Raw genomic sequence first — 21254 nt, 5'->3', positions numbered from 1 at the left:
TACTCTCCGCAGGAGCCGTGGCGTACGTGCAAGCAAAAGCAAAGAAACAGTTGAGCCGCCTCCACATGTATGGGCGTAGGTAGTAGAGTACATAAAGATTATTGAAATTTTGCAGCACGAGGAGCAAAATCAGTCGAGCTGCGGGGCAGAGAGCTCGAGCGAGCTTGGCGAAGAGACGGCAAAGTCGGAGAAGCGCAGCAAGAGAAAAGCCGCGAGTTACCTGAGGCACTTGGCCACCCGGTCGGCGCCCATGGTTCGAGGCACCGCTGATCCGCGACCCGTTGGCCGTAGCGACTTCTCGGTCCAAGTGGACATGACGAAACAAGTCGAGAACGACAAGGGAGCACCCATAGCCGATCGCCGGTGCAAGACTACCCGGGGACCGGTTGGCGATGCTGGTGCCGGCAAGAAGACCAAGGCCAGGCCGGTGCAGCGGATAAACGCGGCTCAGCTCGTCGTAGCGAGAAAAAAAGCTCCGGTCCACTGCAGCGGTGGCTCGTCAACGGCGACGCCGGTCAAATCTACGAAGAAAAATGTGAAATCGACGCCCGCCAGCAGAGCTTCTCGAAAAGCCACCAGCGCCGCCGCGGCTACTTGTGCCTTTCCCACGTCATTTGAATTCACCGCCGACGATGATGCCAAAGATGTTTTAATCAATACATCGCACTCCGAAGACCCTTCCGACGTATCTACTACAAAACCGCCCCAAGTGTGAAGGGCGCCGTGTGTACTCTACTTCCTCCCCGCGACATTTCATCGGCCCACACCATATACATGCTTTGTTAACGGTTTTCCAGATTTTGTTAAGAAAAATTAAAAACAGAAGAAAAAAAAAAAAACAACGAACGAATTAATCGAGAAGAATAAAAAAAAATCGTAAAAAAACCCCTCTGGTCTTTTTTCATTTGTGCCGTGTGCACTATGTGGTGTTCACCGATACCGATACTCCATGAAAGTCCTTTTTCGTTTCTTTTTGCCCGCGCCAAACATCAATAATGTACAAGATATCGGGTGCACGTGCCGACCGATCACCGGCTGTGGGATTCAAAATCGGCAAGTAATCAGCGCTACACGCGAACCCGTGATTTATTTCGAAACGAAACGAGAGGAGAAACGACCAGTCGGCTGATATATTATATACACACGCACAACCAACGGCGGTAACGAACGAAGGTAGTACACGGTAAAAAGGGCAGGTAAAAAAATCGAGTTGTGGAGGTGGTATACATACAATATATATATATATATGTGTGTGTGTGGGTATAGGCAAGTATACAGTCGTCATCGCCAGGGGCGTGGGTGTGTGTTTGCGTGCGTGTATGGGTATACACTTGCTCGCCTTGCACATAAAACACCGCCAACGTATACATATACGTGTGTTAACTCGACGACCGTCGACGATCGAGGAAGAAGGAGAACGCGCAGGCGAGGCGCATCCAGGAAAACGCGAAAGCTGATCGACGGGCTGGTACATGTATTATAATACACCCTGCAGCAGTATACCGCAGCAGTTCGACTAGCAGTTCGACGTTGGAACGATCGTTAAAGGATATATATATATATGATTCCGTGCTGCACGCCACATAATACATAGGATTCGCGATCCTGTTTCGCCAACGAAACCATCACGTACAAGATCGAGTCGTATCGTTTGTATCGCGTGTAACACAAGTGCAGGAAGATATGTTTCGGCGAAGGAAAGTGAACAGCAGCGGTAACGGTACCTCGTGTTTGTTTGTCCTCGGGATCCTCGGGGTTCTGATGGCCCTACTGGAAACAGGTGAGTGTTTTGCCAGCGTCGGCGCGACGCTTATGTTAAATGGTACCCGTGTATGGGCGGGGCAGCCGATTGCTCGATCCCTCGTATACATACATCCCGCCTCGCGCTCATGGGTTTGCTCTTATATACCTGTTTACTTTATCGTATACACAACAGGTGCATACAAACTACACTCGCATACCGTTTTTTACCTCAAATTTATTTTTATTCGTATTTCTTTTTTTTTTATTCATATGCATCATCTGAAAATTCTCTGCAAGCGTTTGGTCCCCCCTTTTTTTTATTCGCCGTACCTAACTAGTTTACTCATTCGATTCAGTCATATATTATGACAATGGAGTGAACGCAACATATACTACCTACTACAACTACTCCCGCGGTAATACGTATACCTGTACACGTGAGAGTTTTTAGGTGTATATATTATATGCTACATCGCATATTTTATGGTGTGTACAAACAGAAAAAAAAAATGCTTTTCATATACCCATATTGTGAAGGTACTTTTATAAGTATAAAAACGACTTTTGATGTTTCGAAAATGTACCCGGTTCAGAACCTTCGTGACTGTATTATATGCCTCGATATTACTATACAGGCGTTCATTTCACTCCTTCCCTATTGTAATCATCATAATTGGACCAGAGCATTTTTCGACGCTTCTAATGGGTACCATAGGTACTTCTTCGTAGAAACTCGAATGGAATTTTTTTCAAGCTTCGTTGTATAGCCCAACAATTTTTTTTTTTTTTTTTTTTTTTTTTTTTTGACCGAAAAATGTGTATCGTTTCTCATTGTTTTGAGAAATTAAAATATTTTTTGTGGTACAACTTAAACCAAAATTAAAAATACTATCGAAAATCCAGACGTACGAGTACTTGACATCTTGTTTTTAATCACACATTAATTGGCCAGGAAATGGAATTCCCTTCCCGCGCGTCGCCTATACTGGAGACTATATATAACTCGTGTAGGTGTATGTTGACGCCCTAAAGGAGGAAATAAAAAAAAGTTATTACCAATAAATAGGTACATACGTTTTCCCGTGTTTTGATCAATTGTAATTTCACTCGTTTTTATTTTGTTAACAGTTTTGAAAGTAGCGCATTTTCATTGTATACGTACAGGCGTCGGACACAAAGCGTCCTTGCATTTTTAAATTTATCTTACAAAATTTTTAAATATAAGTTATAAATTTGGGGGGTTTCGGTATTCGTACGTTACATCTCCAGAGAGACCAGAGTCGCGAGTCCTTGGCTCTTTTTTCAGATGCCGCAACACGAGAACTCCATTTTTACATAACGAAGTGATCGGTGGCACAATCCATCACTTGGCTGTTGACTAAAGAACAACCTTTTTAAAAAAATTTTGTCGTGAGCTTGAAAATCGTATTGGTGACTTTTGTGATGATTTCATTACAGATCATATTTATGAATATTATATACGGCATATGTATATACTATGCATGGAGGTAGTCAACGCCTACTCTTGATTTATTTCAATAATCCGATAGATACACTCGAGCACCCTAATAAATTAACTGCTCGTTCACACGAAAATCTTGATACGTTCGTATCCCCGATAATGTATGCATCGATAGGAAGATGAGCACGATGCGCCCACTCACTCTCGCATCGGTGCACACATATATATTTTCCAAACGATGGTCCAGTTGAAAAAAAAGGCAACAAAATAACACAAAATGCATCATTCATATCATGGTTTATATTTTTAACGCTGTATACTCATGGTCAAATACTTATATCATTTTGTAGGATGTGCACATTGGATTGAGTTGATATTCACCTGTTTCAGACTGATTGGAAATAAAAAAAATAAAAAAAATTTTTTATTTGTTTGCACAGCACACGGTATTCAGTGTCACCGATGCATAAGCACAAACAGCTCTCGACCCTTTCTGTGCAATGAATTTCTAACGGACGATATAATGGAACCCGAGTCATGCGACGATGTTTACGATGCTAAATATTGCATCAAGCACGTTGGTCGATTCGAGGGTAATACTTGATGACATTATTCGGAAATAAAAAAAAAAAGGAAAAACCAATAACATGCCATTTTAACATGCGAAGCGCTTGTATGATGATTATAATGCTGTAGTATCGCAGGCTTTTATAATATTAACCGCTTTATTACCATACGTTATAGGCGTAGGACAATTTTTATATTCGTAGATTAACACTGTCGGCTTTTCTGGGTCTTACATTTGTGCATATGATATATACGGTGTATGCGTAGCGGCACATCGTCACGATTCGGCACACATTGAAAAAAAAAAAAAAAAAAAAAAAAAAAACCTTGGATGGCACAAAAGTAACACGATTGTCTGGTGATTTCGTGGAAAAGTGTGGATTTTTTTTTGCCCCCCTTTGGCACCTAACTTGGAGCCCCGAGTGACCAATATAGGTACACACCCTTACATGTACTCAATATTTATGATATGTAAAAATATGCATGAAAAACAAAAAACTTGGGTTATTAAAATACGTAACGAGCTTATTTATGAACTCTCCTCTGCCACTAACCATCATCAGCCCCATACAAGTAGTTGTTGATTAATTTGCTTGGTTTACCATTTCCCGCTGCCGCTGAAACTTGGAGCGCTAACATTGGATTGCTATCAGTGCACCTCGGCCGATGAATGGAAGTGCGAAAACAGTCAGCTTGTCACCACTTATCTTCAGCCAAGAAACTGTAATCATGTGTTTGAGGCGCAGTATTGCATCAAAACTTTTGGACGCTACGGAGGTTTTGAAAACAGCTTGTTTTTTTTTTCTGTCGCTGTTGGTGTTGTTTTTATCGATGTTGGTGTTTTCTTGTTTTTTTTTTTAATTTTTATGGTTGAGCTGCTAATAATACACTTGAATTCTACGAAATCGCTGATACCGGTTGCCGATCGAGCTAAAGGAGCCATTAGCTGTATATATACATGCTTAAAATCAGTGGTGTGAAAGTCATCAATTATGTACCTATACACAGGACCACAATCTCAATGAAATACAAGTTTTTTTCTTCTTTTTCTTCTTTTCTAAATATACGCTTTACCATAAACTGTGATCGAGATGCACGAAAACAATCGCTTATTCTATTTTTTTTTTTTTTTTTTTTTTTTTTTTTTTTAATGCCATCTGATAAAGCAATTAGATTCATATTCAGCCGCTCAAAAAAATGCTAAATATACACGTTTTACTTTATTTTTAAGTTTTGTAGCTCTTCGTTAATTATTTTGTAAAAAATTGTAGTAGTCTGCGTACCATTAAACTTAACTTATTTTTCTTGATTAACATCACGAATCCAAAAGAATGTTATTTATATGTGTAATGTGCACTTTCCTTGACTAAATAACAACTAACCCAGGAAAAAAAAATCAAACGTTTGTATGTATGTAAAACACATGTTTTGTAAAATGCATGATTATTCTCAGTAAGTATCCAAAGTGCAGAGCCTAAAGTCTCGAGTGTTCGTAGGTGGGATCGGAACAAAGCGTTTCTGCTCATCGGTGAATTTGGGAAATTATTGCGACGAAGTGAAACAACCCGGGGATCAACTGACCTACCGCACCTGCGTTTACACCTGCGACTCGGACGGTTGCAATCCAGCCTCGAGGATATCGCCCTCCAGCCAATTAAACGTCCTCCAATTGTCGGCGATGCTCGTGGTATTTGGCTCTTTTTACAGCATGAGATAAAATTTACATAGCGCCACTGCCAAAATGTAGGTAGTTGAGATTAGAACTTAAAAAAATTTTTTTTTGCTTTTTTTTCTACGATTCTGTACATATTTATCTATACTCACTAGTGGATAAACGGTCTCATTAATCAATGGTAGAACAATATAATATGCTATACATATAGGGTAATGATGAATTTTGAAGTCATACAAGCTTATACACGTATTACTTTCATTTAATTGTCTCTTTATTCGTTAAGATGTTTTATTATTTCATCTCCTGTTTGAAATTATTTCAATCGATGATTTACAATTCAAAAGTAAATACACTATACATTGTTTAATTGATTATCTTTGTATAAGTTGTCTTTATGCAGCATCGCAATCGCATGACAAAACCAAATTTTTATAAAATTGATGTGTGAGAGAGTGTGTGTGTGGGCTTGCGCTCGCTCGCTGGCGCGTTGGGTGTTTGTATTCTAGTGTGTGAAATATTGTTTTTTTTTTTTTTTTTTTTTTTTGCGTGCTCTTTACAAGTAACTCTCTTTTCTTTGGCATTATTGCGTTAAGCGGCCAAAATTCATCGAGTCGTTAAATTTTTTGTAAGTATATATCAAACCAAAATCATGCTGATCCTCGTTCGTTAAATTTTGGCACGCTTGTGTGACTCATTTAAATTATAGTCGACAACAAATTGTCAAGTTTTTTTCATATAAACATACGTTAATCGATGTGAAAAATATAAAACGTAGATTGTTATTACAAAATGCTTGTACATTCCATTTTTTTTTTTTTTTTTAAGAACGGTATTATTACTCTGATTCTTTTTTTTCTTTTTTTCCTTTGAACTATGTTAGCAAATATGCAAAAAGGCAGTGTCTCTTTTTCTCTTTTGTTTCATAAAGGCACGCTATATGCATATATGTTCAATTACTGTGTAACTATATTATTAAGATTATGTACGGTGACGACGAATCTTTGTGATGACGAACGAATTTATATTTGCTGTAGTAGAAATAAAAACTGGTATTTTATTACTTTCCAAATGAAATAGTGTTAACTTTAAATATACTTATATATATATTTTAAGATAAGTATTTATTATACAATACAATTATCTTATTGCTTCGATCCATTTGCCTCAACATACGCAACAAAAAATACACGATATTGGTTTTTTAAATGATTTCGATTGGGGACAATAATGTAGAAAAATATAGGGTTCAATGGACCACTACGTAAATATGTTGAGGCTTAACGAAATAATAATTCTTTTGTTGGAACAAATATCCTTAATTTCATAATTTTTGCGCTAGCTTAACTTTAGACAATAATAATGATTGTAGTGATTGATGATTAATAAGAAGTCGTATTGAAGTATCAGTATAAAATGTCAATGTTATTTGATGTTGTTTTTTGATATAAATATATAATTTATCTCATTTCAAGGTTATTAACGTATTTAAAGTTACTACGCTTTCTTACTGTACCTATACACGTTATCCAAAATATTTTAGATTTTTGAAAGCGTATAAGCCAATTCACTTCCAAGTCTTTGTATTTTTTTTATTTAGTATATTGTTTATTTTTTTTTTTTATTTATTTATTTTTTTTTTTTGGTAGTCATTTCACAACTATGGATCACAATCAAATCTAGATGTATGTCTATGTTAACATACAAGTAAATATTCATCAAGCAGTAATACGAATGAACATATTATATCTAAGTATGCAGCATAATTATAATGAAAATTCTTTTTATACAAGCAAAAGTGTTTACAAATAAAACGAAAAATTACATTGAAAATTAATATTTTTAATGGTATAACTGTTTTACTAAAAGATTTTGATGTGAATCTAGTGAAAAAATTTAATTAATATTATTTTGTCCACATAAATAATGTATCTGCCATCAAATCGTATAAAGCAATACCCACCATAATTATAGCATTGTAACAAAAATATTAAAATATTTTAATCTGCCTTTTATAGTATTGAAAAAGTTTGCTTGTACATGTTATAACTTTTTTTCTTATAACTAATATCGGATACCTTTTAGGTATGATACATAATAGGAATCAAATTAATAAAAAAAAAAAAAAAAAAAAAAATCACTTTCGAGTGGATCAAATTGAACACCGAAATTTTTATAAATTATAAAAACGTGCTCGATCATTATATCAAAAAAAAAAAAAAAAAAAAAAAAAAAATTGAAAAAGTTTTGAATTATAAATATTCCTTGCGCTCGTATTCATACATACCTTACCGTAAATAAATTACAAGCCTTTTTGTTGATACTTTCGAATTTGCTCTTCCAGCTCTTTGATTCGCAGTTGGCTGTTTGCTAATTGACGTTTAACAAGCCTTAATTCATCACTTTGGCGCAAATAAGCTAGTCTAAGTTCAGCCTCATTATTCGGCACATCCGTTGTCTCCAGTGCTTTATTGTCGTTCATATTTGTGGATCCTATGTTATTCTAAAATGAACAGAAATATTATTTGTTGTATCAACGGTATCATTGACAGCATCATTTGTTGATGCAATAATATTTTTTATCAAAGATGATTTTTATACAACTACAAAAGGAAATAATTAAAAGGAAAAGGGATATCTTTCTAAGGAAAAAAATTGGCAAGAAATGCTAAAGGTTGAAAAAAGAGAACGAAAAAATTGCCAAAACCTACCTTGTAGTAATGAGAATAATTCTCAAACTTGCTAATGAGCTCATAGAATTTGTTGCTATATCTCGGAGTCTTGGAGTTGACCATGCAAAGTGTTAGTGGGTTACGCAAAAATACAAATAGTACACATTTCTCAACAATTCAATACTCATACAAAACAGATAGTGGAATACGATTTTAAATGAAAAAACCAAAGCTGAAGGATGAATACAAGCATTACACATGTAAAGTTACTTTACTACATCATCATACTAAATTCATAATACTAAGGCATTTAAAGCAGTGCATAGTATAATTTCCTGTTACTGGTCATGTAAAAGTAGTAATAATGTTAACAACAGCTCGTACAACAAATGTAATAATAGTAACAACTAATTAATTTTGTTGATTCACAACGATAATCAGTATACTTATATTCAATGCATCTTACCTGAAAAGGGACATTGTTAAACTTTTGTTGCAACTGATGAAATTTGGTGCTTTGATTGCTACACGTCTTTTGTCTTTTATCATTCATTTCGCTGTAATCGATGGGTCGATAGTCAGGCACTGTCTCTGTCGACAGAAAGGCAAACTTTTTTTTCGTGTTCACATCTGTTGCTCCAGCTTGATTTGACGATCTGTATACTCGTGGCTTGTGTGTTGTTATGCTACCACCTAAAATGACATTTATTTTTTAAATATTTATTATCGCACCCATATAATTAAAAACATATAAAAAATCATAATCATCATAGCCATCTAAATAAAAACACATAAAAAAAATTGCGAGTCAAGAAAATCAATACAAACCAGTTTTTAGGGATATCAAAACTGGTGGGCTGTTTATTCCGCTGATCCAATCTTTAGCTGAAAGCGCTGGCGTTGTACCAATCGTGTCTGGATATAAATCCTCTTGAAACTGATCACTCTACAAAACAAAAAAACAGGCAGATAATAGATGTATCAGAGTCAAGGGGAGTCAGTGGCGAATTTCACATAAACAACCGATTAACGTACTTTACGTGGTACAATCATAGAGATTGGTTCGCACATGCCCCTAGTGGCGTGAAGTTTGTAGAAGCGAAAAATCTCACAAGCGGCTGTGCTAACGCCACGTTTTGGCATGATACCGAGGCCTCGTTGTGGATTTCCCGATATAAATTGGCTCAAATAATGTACCCACGGTGCCTCATTTACTACCTCGTAGTAGCGTAAATTTCCATCTCCCTACATTAAAAACATACACAATTAGTATAGAACTGCAATATGAAACTAAAATTACGGCAACCCGTAATGAATAAATGAATAATAATAAAGTACCTTTCCTGCCAAGTACACCATGTTGGTGTCGTTGTCGTAAAACGGAAAAACAATGCCACTGCTCGAATCGATGGTTTCACAAGCTAGGGGCGAGGACAAGTCGTGCTGGCTCCAAACCGCGTATTGGCGATCCGAGTGTCTGCTGAAACCGGTGGTCAATAGGCGGCCCGAGCCACCCAAAAAGGTGACCTTACTGGCCTTGGTGCCGGCGTGACAGATACCCTCCTGCAATCAATCGAGTGGCCCCGCGTTATTGCCAATATACCCCAAGGCTGTATGTTAATTAGGGGACTCGTCGATTTTACAAATATGATACATGTATATAAGTAATTGTAATACCGAAACGATAATGCCGGAACGCGGCTCGAAAACACGGAGCTTCTTGTCCTTGCAAGTTGTCGCGAGAAGGCTGCCGTCCCGGTTGAGGGACATACTGTAAATGACATCCGGATGCTGGTCTATGACGCTGACCGCCTCGGCCCGGCCGACGTCCCAGACGATGACCAGATGATCGAAGCCCGCGCTCAGCAAAATATTTTCGGCCGTCGGGTGCCACTCGAGGTAGCCGACGCGTCGCTTGTGGCCCTGCAGTTCTACGAGCCACTCCGTCAGGTTGCGCGACAGACCGCCGTCGGGTATGTGCCAGAGCTTGACCTACGATAAAGTTATTATCAACCAAAGATCGTCGACGACAATTGATATATATATGCGTGTACCATAAAGTACGTGTATATACTCACCGTGCAGTCGTCGGAGGAGGAAGCAATGACATTGTCGTTGAACGGGTTCCACTTGATGTCCAGGACAGGGCCCTTGTGCCCGGTCACTCTATTAGCGTTGAAATCCAACCGGCCGGTCTGAAACAAAGCCGCCCCCAGGTAAATTTTTACCATACGGTTACCATCTACATTAATTACACACGCATCTGTTCATCTAATAGAATAATACATCGGTATACCGATTTTAATATTCACACTTTATGCAATATTTTAGGCCGATGTGCAAGTTATATCAAATATGATGGTATCCAGAAGAGCAGCTGCTTATCTGCTCTGTGAATGTGTATACAGATATACTCGTCACGCATGCTAGAAACGAAAGTCGTTAGGAAAAGCTGAGAGAGCAATTATTATCGGCAAGTGGGATATGATGGCTGATGCTGCAGTGAAAGTGTGTATTATTGTGTGGATGTATAAAGTCATTGGCTGCTGTGTGTTTCATATCTTCTTTTCAGCTGTTGGCCCATCAACAGTAAACATGTATACTGCGGGTACTGCATGGGGTTGTTATCATTATTACTTTTTGTTCTCTTGAAACAAGAGTGGTTCGGTTCCTCGAGTACGGAGCATCGGTACGATGTACCTAGTGGTAGTAGGTACCAAGTAGGTGGGATATGTAATTTAGAAAAATTCGTTAACATTTACTACTCACGTTGTCGATCGGCAACACCAAAAAGGCGCCACCGCCCGCGACTTCGGTGACGATGGCCAGAAACTTGGGATTGGCGGCACAAAATTGCGAGTCGTGGGCGTTTTTGGTGATTTTGATGTTGTCGTAGCATTTCTCCCGCTTGGCCGGAACTCCGTAAACGTGTCGGAATTTGCTGCTCCGCACGCCCCGGAACCATGACTAACAAGTTCAAACATTCGCGCATGTACATTTTGTAACGACAACAATAATATTAAGTAAGGCGATGATGAAGGGTATTTTATTGACATTGATAACAATAATTCAAAGGTGATTGTATACACGATAAAACTTGTAAATACACACAACTATATGACGTATAGAATATATAATTATAATGATTGGCTATGTATTTACACTACGTAAACGTAAACACTACTACTACTGCAATATCTAATTTTACAAATGATTCTATTCGTTAAGACAAAACGCTTTACTTTGACATAAAAGATTATAGAAGAGGGGGGGGGGAGAAGAAAGAAAGTAAATATAAATGAGAGATGTAAGTGCTTACCTGGCGATCATTAGTCATGATTAACCGTGGAAAACTCAGAGCTCAAGTTTCATGTGATACAAAATAGAGAGACAAACAGACACAAGTCGTCGTCGTCGTCGACGTCGTAACATGAGTAACGTCGCGTCGTGCGATGGGATTCTTTACAACAGAGCTCATGCAAAACAATGTTTGTTTTTTTTTTTTTTTTTCAACGAATCACTACGCAAAATTATCTGCAAACTATTTATACTCAGTACAACTTGCCTGCATTACTGAAAAAAACAAACAAACAACAACGACAACTGCAATCAAAGTAATCTACTTGAATGAAAACTTAAAAATATGTTTATATACACAGTAATTTTTTTTTACAAAACATTATCGAATGGGTAAAATTGTACATAAAAGAAATATAGGTATTACATTCCATTCATCGTTCAAAATTACTTATTATTGGCACAACACAACACAAGAGATGAAAATGAGTAAATGTATATTGCGTGCGGTAAAAAATGGACGGGACAAGGTAATTCTATACACATGGTATTAAGATAAACAGGGTGAAAAAATCGGTCAGACGCGAGAATTGCGCAAAACCGATTATTCAACCTTGTTATATCTAATTTTATAAAATCTGATCGATATTGTACGGGTATTAAAAACTTTGATTCATGCGACTTTAATTTATGGCGACATTGATAAAACAAAAAAAACACAAACAAGATGAGTCGATCTCCATGAAGATGATCACATTCATAAATATGTAAGAGATTCCTTCGATATGTGTATATATATATATAGGCAATAAAGAAGAGGAGTTGCTGTAATATACCTATACGTATACATGGTATGTATACACGTAATAAGGGAAAATGAATAAAAAATGAGCCAACGGTAGTTGATACGCTTGTCAGCGCCGATGTGACACTGGCATCCAACGGGAATGGGGTAAAAAGTGAAAAATATGTACGTGTGAGTAAAACAATGTATTAATTACGAGTAACATCAAGTTTTCAGTCGGCGAGTAAAACCACGCCGTTTCATCGTCTCCACGTAATTTATCGCAATCTTTGATCAATATCCGCCATCAGTTAATACACGCCTCCTCCCTGGTGGAGTATCAAGTTCCATACTATATGATACATCGTGACTGGTGTGTTACAACGTTCGCTTTCATTTGTAAGTGCACGTTACGTATAAACTCTTTACTCCTCGATCGCGACTGACGAAAAAAAAATGCTCGGTTCATTCTTTTTTTTTCTCGCGTGAAAAATTTATAAATCTGTTTTGAGGCCATACTCGACCGAAGATTCTAATTTTTCGTGAATTTCTACGATTGTTCGATTTTAAGTTTTCATGAAATACGAAACGATTACAGAAAACTTTGGCAACAACTGCATTTTAAACGTAGCAAAAAGAAGAACAACAATTTTCCTTAAATGACGGTAAAAAATGGGATTAGAGAAAATAAGCGCAAGTGCTCCCGCCAAAGTAAAATTCGAGGGAAACGGATATCGTGAATTGGCTGCACGTCGGAAACTCGTGAACAAATATATATATATATGGCACCTGTGCAAGTAAGCGAGACCGTGCAATGGGCATTTTAGATAAATTTGGGAGCAGTAAAAAAACCGTCGGCCCTCGACCGGCCGATATTTTTAGAGAAATACCGATACCAGACGAGTAGCACTACTCCTATACTATATACTTTGCAGTTCGATTGGGAGTCTGCTATTCCAAGCCCACCTTTGTCCTCAAATCAGGTCAGATATCTCTTCCTCCGTTCCGTACATGTATGTACAATTAATCTCTATTACTTTTTTGGGCACGAGTAAAATTTTAATTGTCAATTTAATCTCATTAAGGGTAAAAAATAATCATCATCATCACTGTTGATGCTCTTTATTAGGCGTATCCGTTTTAATACAACGCTCGGTCACTCCCTTCTTCTTCTCTACATTTTCCCTTCTCTCTCTCTGTCTCTCTAATGCACCTCCGGTTAAAATTAATGTACATGACAGTGATGTCACCGCATATTTTTGCATCGAAGCAAATTACTGAAGACAAGTGTGCGATACATTACATGTTAAAAAAATTCAAGGTTTTCCATAGAGAAAAAAATTATTTTGAAGCTTAGTAATGATGAAGAAAAAAAAAATTGATAAATTTTTTAATTTAAAAAGATGATCTGAGCCTTCGAGACAAAAAAAGTAGTGATCATAGATACTGCTGTTTCACGTACCTTGGTGGTTTTTTATTGTAATCCGATCTTGCATCTATGATAAATAATAAACGTGGCAGTTGGCATAAATCGCGCACTTTGTTGAAAACGGATAGCCATGCATTCGCGAGTACACAATGTTTATGCTTAAATTACGAATGTCACGGAATTGGATGTGCTTATGCGTTTGTCGTCCGAGCCCCGGAGCCGATAAACACAATCTAATCTACTTTCTTTACTCAAGTACTCATTGTGTATAAGTATATGTACGGTGTAAGCGATTGAGTGCACAAGTATACTTTTTTACTAAAATTTAACAGCATCGGTAACACGAAAATTATAATTAATCAAATTTAAAATAGCAATCGACACAAAAATTTAACTATGTTAAACGTAATTTACAGTGATGGTTGTATAACAATATAATAAAGAATAATGTGATTGATGGTGTAATTTATTGCATTAGTTAACAGGAATAAAGCAAATACAAAAAAAAATAATAATAATTTAACGTTTCAAGTTAATAAAAATAATGTAAAAATTGTAATAGTCACCCGTGGATGAAACCATGAAAAATAGGTGAGTAAAATTTGTTTACGCCATAAGTACTGCATTTACTAGCTCCTCTTCTTCCACTGCAAATAAAAGAAGCAAAGAGCGAAGCAGAGGGGAAAAAAAGAAGAAGAAAACCATTAGTGGCGCTCGAATCGTTTACATGTTGAAAGCGAAGTAAAGGAAAGAGGATAGAAAAGAAAAGGAGAAAAAACAGAATGACGGATAATGAAGGTACCTGCGCACAATATCGTTACAAAACGTTATGGCTCGTCGGATCTTTCGTCAAATGTTTTTTTTACCCGTTTTATTACGATCCTCGCGAGGATGAAGTATTAGGTACTAAACAAAATTTTTCTACGCTCCTCTAATTCAACGCTGTATTTTTATCTCGATTCATTGAGTTGAGAACAAATATATCTTGATTTGAATGTTTCCAAGGTTGGATCAAGTGTGAAACCCGATGATTTGCCAATCCGTAAATAATCGCCACGCAAGTAAAGGCCGAATAAACAAGTTTCCGACGCTGCTTATTATGATAATGATGATAATGACGATCGTCCATCGAGATTCTATGCTAATTTATTGATGAGTTCCAAGCGAGCACAGAAATATCAGTCGGCCAATTTTTTTTTGTAGCTGTAGTACAATAGTACAGGCCAGCGGGGACGCGAGCATTGTTTTAAGAACGTTTTTTTGCCCTGATTCAAATAACAAAAAGTTATTGGTATGAAAAAATAATTTTTTAGTATTTTACACGCAATATAAATCGATGCGTTAAAAATATGATAATTGAGCCTTTTAAACTCTATACTGACTCAAACACGTGTGGATTTAATCAGCTGGAATTCAATACATACAACTATACAAACAGGTGGTGGTTGCCATACAAATGTAAGTAGGTATATGTATGCACACAGGCTAGAAAATGAAATATACTATATTCATTGAACATTCGGCGATGCGGGTAATTTGCTTGGTTAAACAGATTGTTGATGAGTATGCCAGTCTTTTTTTAAGTAAGCCACTTGTATTCAATGTGCGTAACCCAACGATGCACGGTATGCACCATAAATTAATGTGCACAGAACCAAATACACGATAAAGCCATTGATATTTCATTCACAAACGCTTTTGTTCATTCGAGATGCGCGTTTTAGGGTTTGAGGCAAAAAAAAAAAAAAAAAAAAAACTGATTACAGAAAGGAAAGAAAAAAAATCTATACATTATAATTTAATCGAGAAGGTGATTTTTTTTATTGGTAAAAAGAAAATTGTTAAAGTAACACTAGTAGAGAGGAAAACGAGTACCCAAGTATGTATAAATTTATACTTTATATTTTACCATACGTATAGGTATATTATAAATAGCATTACGACAAGACAGTGGTGGTAGTGGTGGTGGTGTAGGGTGAAGAAGCTACATGGGTTGTTCGCCTATCCGCAAGTATACTCACGATGTACACATCACCAGCTACATAGAACGAACGAAATGAAGTAGGAATACGTAATATTATAAACAGTCGCACACATACTTACATACAACATATAATATAAAAATATGGCTGAAGCGTATTACATACATCACATGATAACATTAATGTAAAAGAGTGTATAAACAATGGACTGCAACTCTATAATGGTGACTTGGGGACTAGATATACATATTATAAGACGTACCTAAAAGTAAGTGTATGCACCAACGGAGCGTATCATAATTATATATTAAAAAATAATGTATGGCGTATCATCGGAGAGCTGACCTTTTCGTAGGGCTTGTAACAAGCGCGGGCATCGATGCTGCTCATCAACAAGTTGTAAGAGGCCGCGGCATCTTTCGGCTCGAAATTCGCCTCGAGCTCGAATCTTGTGAATATTGGCTCGTTTGATATCCGTGGCCGTGGCATTTGACGCGAAGAAAGCCGGAGTCAAAGAACCCTCGCTTCTTACAATATATGTATATATAACGTCACTTTATTACTATTGTTATATAGTTTGCAGTTGACTCTTATCTCTCTCGACTCGCGCGATGATTCAAGTTACCTCGATTGCTCCGATCCGAAGTGTCCAAAATTCACAACTCAAATGAAAATATCGTACATACACGTTCAACAGTTAACTGTTTTTCCATATAGGCACGCGTAGGTACAACTTTATGTAAGTGTATAACTTTTGACAAAAGGTAAGGTAAAGGAAGAATAAAGTACGTAACACGCCGCTGAGAGTGACCAAGTATACTTATGCGGAGCTGAATGGATTTTTCACTAATAAAGCCGAGGTACGCTGAACTATCTGACTTCCAGGCCGTGTGAGTATGTAGTATGTACCAAAACTCTTACACACAACCTAAGTACTTATTCACACTCTTCTATATATTGTATGCGCGATGCGCGAATCGGTGCTGATATATGCTGCATCAGCTTATTGCTACAGCGTCTCGAAATGATTGCTGGAGCTCGACCGACGATGATGGTGATGCATCTTCTTCTCCCTCATATTTCTTACTGTATATAGGTATACTTTATACAGCGAATACTTTTTTATTATCTTTACACTGCACAGCGCACACAGCCGCAACAGCTAGGCTTGTGTGTGTGTGTGTATGCATGTATGTTGCACGTCACTATCCTTTTCTCGCTAGTTGCTTTGTGTGTTTTGGAGCAACCAATGGTGCTCCACATCCGTATACATATATGCACAATTCCGTGCTGTGATGCTTCTGCTGTTTTTTATTACGCGCACTTGCTATTTTATGCATGTATATATACCTATAGGCGGATAACTATGTATTTTATACAGTATTAGCAGTAACATTATAAATAATGTTTGGCATTTATGTACACAACCGTAATGTAATACATGTTTCATATCCTTTCGTCAATCACGATCATTGTCATCTCTTCGCTCTATGTTTAATTAGGTATGCTGTAGTGCTTGTTGTTGTTTGTTAGACGGGATAAATAAGACAATCGGCTCCATTTGTATATAAACGCACGTCAAAATCAAATTGGTTTAAAAATCGTCGAACAATGGACAGTGAAAAAAATAAATAATGTATTGTTGTACAAAAAACTTGAAGTTTCAATGAAAACTTATTTTATGTTGCAGCCTTTTTTGAATATTTCAAATTCTCGTTTTTGAGGCTGAATTATTAAAAGGCTATAGATTATAGATCAAAGAGTAAATTAATAATGTAAGTTCCTTTCAAAACCAGTTTGGAGTTTGAATCGAGCCTAGTGATTGGATCCTTGAAGAGGCTCGAACAGCATGGTTGATTGGCTAAAAGTTGTAAGCTTGCGAAAGTTTTTTTTTAACCGACAGCCATTCATAGCACAGGTGTTTTCATCATCAGCCAATCACAGCGGCTTTGCTGTGGGTGCTCCGGGAGCTTTTTCGGAACAAAAAGCGCATGCTCGCAGGAGAGCTTTACTTTAATATGGCTTGATGATGGTGGATCGACTCCTAACTAACTATCGGAGGTTATATATTAAATCATCATCGGAATCTCTTTAAAAAAGTTACAAAACAAACTTAACTATCGATCTGCACATATTATATATGTTAAGTTTGTTAAACGTTAAACGTTGCTTTTACGAAAGACGTTTTATGTGTATAACGCTGCGACATTGTACTTTTATTTTGTTCTCTAATTTATTTGTGATGTGAGTGTAATTCGTAATACAAGTATACTTTATGCATATTATCATGCTAAAAAAATACCTTTGTCTTCATTTATCAATCTCTTAAAAAGCATTAAGATATTGGTGTATCTTACTCTCACTCTAAAACTCTGACTCTACTGATATCGAAGATGTCAGTTGATTAACATCCAAAGTTTGACTACATACTTTTACTCTCAACTTTCTCGTCGAGTGATAAATAAATGGAGTTGCAGTAGTTTCACTCAAGACTCAAGAGTAAAAAGTACAAGTTAGTGTACATTTATTTACATAAGAATGTACGAATCGCACTTGAAGTGCGCATACATCTACTGGTGTTTTCTTATCTCGGCACTTTATTTTCTAACCCATGTCATGTCAACGTGCATCCATTTAACTGAATACAATTTACAAGTAATGTTGTACAACTTTGAAAGTTTTGGATTTGAATAGAAGCGCATCAGGTGTTAAGCTTTCAATGTTTTTTCTCTCTGCTTCTGTCATGTCGTCTGCTCTAAGAGAGTTTGACGGTTCGAGGGAATCGAGGGCCTTGAAATGCTCTCGATGCTCTCTCAACAATTAATATGCTGCAGTATTCTGTACACTTTATTTGTACTATCGTGTAAAACCTAATAGTCCTAACACACGTAAATACATGAGGAACTCGGGGCCAATGATAATTGTTAGAACGACATGAAGTCACAGAACTCTAAGGCGCATCAAAAATGGAAACAAACAGCTGTCCAGCTGTCCTGTTTGCAACAGCCACCGACCTGGATTTCCATACCTATATACCTGATGCACAACAAACACGTGCAGGCTGCGACTTCAATGGCCTTCATTTATACCTGATAAACAGCTATTGTTGCCGTTGCTGCTGCTGCTCCTTAATTCTCTTCTCCAGCGATTAATGTTCATATTTTCTTATCTTGTTTCCGCATCCTGCTTCGTTTCCTGAAATATATTCTATTCTTTCATTCCAGGTTTCTGTCATCTTGACTATAGACTCAGTTTTTGGCCAGTGAGAAATAATTAAATAAGCAAACATGAATAATGGCCTTTCGGAAAAGCACGGCGAAGTTCCGGCGTCGTTTAATTCACTATCAATGTCTCACAACACCGAAAGTGAGGTATGTAAATTAATTGGTAGTTATATTTGACTTAAAGTTTTATAAACGAGTGAAAGTCTTGTAAACCTCTATTTGTCAGTCCCTGTATATAATTACTGAAATTTCAACTTTAACTAGGAGGAGAGCATATTACGAAAGAAGGTACAAATTAAAACCCAAGCTCTATTAATGCTGAGCCAAGAATTAGATCAGTGTAGAATGCAAAGGGACCGATACAAGCTAATGTCGGAGCAGCTGCAAGAGGATTTGGCCAGATGGAAGCAACTCGACCAGACTGATTTAGATAAAAAAACAATTAATGGTTACAAGAGTGCAACGGATCCAGACTGCTTTTCAAAGAACAGTGACAGACTAACAACTCTAGAGGAAGGTACAAAATTAATGGATCTCCTGATAGAGACGCAAGAACAAAATAAGTGCCTTCGATTACAAGTTGACACAATGAGACAAAAGCTTAAAGAAGCACAAGAAGATATTAAGGCGTTGCGTTCCAAGAAAATTCAGAATCTCAAACTAACTGATACAACTCTTGCACTGCATCAGAGAGAAGAGATGATTGAACAACTTGAAAAATTAAATGTCAAATGTCGACAGCTAAAGTTGGACTTGAAAAGTGTTTTAGATGAAAAACAAGAAATCGAGATGGAAAGAGATGCATTCAAGTGCAAAGCTCATCGATTGAATCATGAACTGTCTCAAGCACTTAGTGCATCTAAACCTGTTGACATAGATGCATTGGTCAATGAAAATCGGTAAGATAGACATTCTTTTTCTTTTTGCTCACAAAATGTATAAGCAAAATGCTAGTTGGTATGGTATATCAATATTTTATTATTATTCACCTATGTTATTCTTTTTAGATATTTACAGGAAAGACTTCAGCAGTTACTAGAAGAAAAAGACTTGACTCAACAATCTGTCCAAAAATATAAAGTATGTGTTATTTAACAATAAATTATAAGTTGCAACAATTTTTGATAAAAATAAATGTTTAAATTTTTAGAGCATGCTGGACAGCAAGAGACAGAAGGGAACGATAAAATTAGGTGTAAAGTCGTCAGTTGGTTCTGTAATGACTTTTAAACAAGTGGAGCAATTACTGCAGCAGGATCCAAAAAATATTCCACCACAAAAAGCTGCTGATGCGTTATTTGAATTGCATAGTATTTGCACTGGCCTCTTGGAAGCTTTAAACGATAAAAATTTGGCGCTAATACACCAAAAAAAGACAAACAAGTAAGGAGTAATGTTTTAACTTGCACATAGAGATGTATAATTTATTAAATCTTCTCATTGGCTTTAAATTATTGTATCCGTTTTTGTTAAAATTTTTTAGGATTTTAGCTGCAAGAATGTGCGAATTAGACAAAAACATTCAATCACCAACTCTTAAATTATTAGAAGGATACTCAAATGCAGATGTCGATGTGAAATGTGAGTCAAACGTCAAAATGATACTATATGCATCTTGTACTTATCGTAGGTGTAATTTTAATTTGATTTTTTATATTGAAATTTGGCAGTCGATGCAACCAGTATGACATCAGATTTGTCAGAAGAAAGATCCGAAAGCAAAGAATCTGATTTACAAAATGATGTGAGTTTTACCGAAAGTAACACAAAAAGTAAAGAATCCGAAGAAAACATTGCTGAACAAGGTGTCGAAAGTAGAGAGTACGATAAATGTTGTGGCGAGAAAAAGATTGACACTGAAAATCCAGACGAAAGTCTTAGTGAAGAGGATGAAGAAGATCGTTTGAAATCTATAAAATATCCAGATGGAAGTATGTCTTTGTCAAATTTACCATTTGACGAAATTAATTTTAAAGAATCTTTTAAAACCCGTCTTCCTGAAAAGTTGATACCTATTGTACAAAAATATCTCGACGAGTTGGAAGCGAAAGACCAAAAAGATTCATGAAAAGGGAAAGTATTTGTATTTTTATTCCTCAAGGGCCATTGAAATCTAGTCGATTTGATACAAACCAGTATCAAATAACTTACCATTCCAAAGACTTTTTATACATGACTAGGAAATATTTTTAGATGTAAAAAATTACTAACTAATGTAAAATTATTAATTTATTTCTCAATTTTATGGGCTTTGTACCCATTTACATGTAAAAAAAAAAAAAAAACAAGCTTTTCGCTCGGCGCAATTTATATCAATAGATGTACAAATAAATAAGAAAAAATTCTTTTAAAGACTACTAGAAAACAGTTTTTCAAGATGAGTAATTTTTTTGTAATAACTTTGGAATTACTTGGGCGATTT

The 21254-nt window shown here is 36.6% G+C and overlaps 3 protein-coding genes across 4 annotated transcripts; 2 read left to right on the top strand and 1 right to left on the bottom strand.

The window, feature by feature from the left end:
• Window positions 1-1405: 1405 nt before the first annotated feature.
• Window positions 1406-6266, top strand: bou (glycosylphosphatidylinositol anchored membrane protein boudin). The gene is made up of 3 exons (XM_089594598.1): window positions 1406-1780; window positions 3646-3798; window positions 5269-6266. The coding sequence occupies exons 1-3, from the start codon at window positions 1684-1686 to the stop codon at window positions 5487-5489; spliced, it is 471 nt and encodes a 156-aa protein (XP_089450724.1). The 5' UTR covers window positions 1406-1683; the 3' UTR covers window positions 5490-6266.
• Window positions 6267-7651: 1385 nt separating this feature from the next.
• Window positions 7652-16501, bottom strand: LOC106645185 (coronin-2B). Of its 2 annotated transcripts, XM_089594592.1 has the most exons (11): window positions 13660-14025; window positions 11436-11689; window positions 10886-11083; window positions 10195-10311; window positions 9794-10108; window positions 9455-9679; window positions 9152-9361; window positions 8945-9062; window positions 8583-8809; window positions 8156-8224; window positions 7652-7947 (listed from the first exon to the last, which is right to left on the bottom strand). In XM_089594592.1, the coding sequence occupies exons 2-11, from the start codon at window positions 11451-11453 to the stop codon at window positions 7747-7749; spliced, it is 1698 nt and encodes a 565-aa protein (XP_089450718.1). In that variant the 5' UTR covers window positions 11454-11689; window positions 13660-14025; the 3' UTR covers window positions 7652-7746. The 2 variants fall into 2 exon arrangements, with proteins under 2 accessions (XP_089450718.1, XP_089450713.1); XM_089594587.1 differs by lacking the exons at window positions 8156-8224; window positions 11436-11689; window positions 13660-14025 and adding an exon at window positions 15954-16501 and having other exon boundaries at window positions 7653-7947.
• A 1954-nt stretch (window positions 16502-18455) lies between these two features.
• LOC106645188 (uncharacterized) lies at window positions 18456-21033 on the top strand. Its single transcript, XM_014360975.2, has 7 exons — window positions 18456-18761; window positions 18833-18979; window positions 19097-19731; window positions 19840-19912; window positions 19983-20215; window positions 20316-20413; window positions 20503-21033. Exons 2-7 carry the CDS (start codon window positions 18896-18898, stop codon window positions 20898-20900), a joined length of 1521 nt encoding a protein of 506 aa, XP_014216461.2. The 5' UTR covers window positions 18456-18761; window positions 18833-18895; the 3' UTR covers window positions 20901-21033.
• Window positions 21034-21254: the final 221 nt, after the last annotated feature.

The sequence above is a fragment of the Copidosoma floridanum genome, unplaced genomic scaffold (assembly GCF_036245765.1).
Source record: "Copidosoma floridanum isolate Cflo_tuat_1 unplaced genomic scaffold, Cflo_Japanese_pri ptg000001l, whole genome shotgun sequence".
Taxonomy (NCBI): Eukaryota; Metazoa; Arthropoda; class Insecta; order Hymenoptera; family Encyrtidae; genus Copidosoma; species Copidosoma floridanum.
The sequence above is the reverse complement of the archived record's forward strand: the minus strand, read 5'-3'. Positions and strand labels throughout refer to the sequence as shown.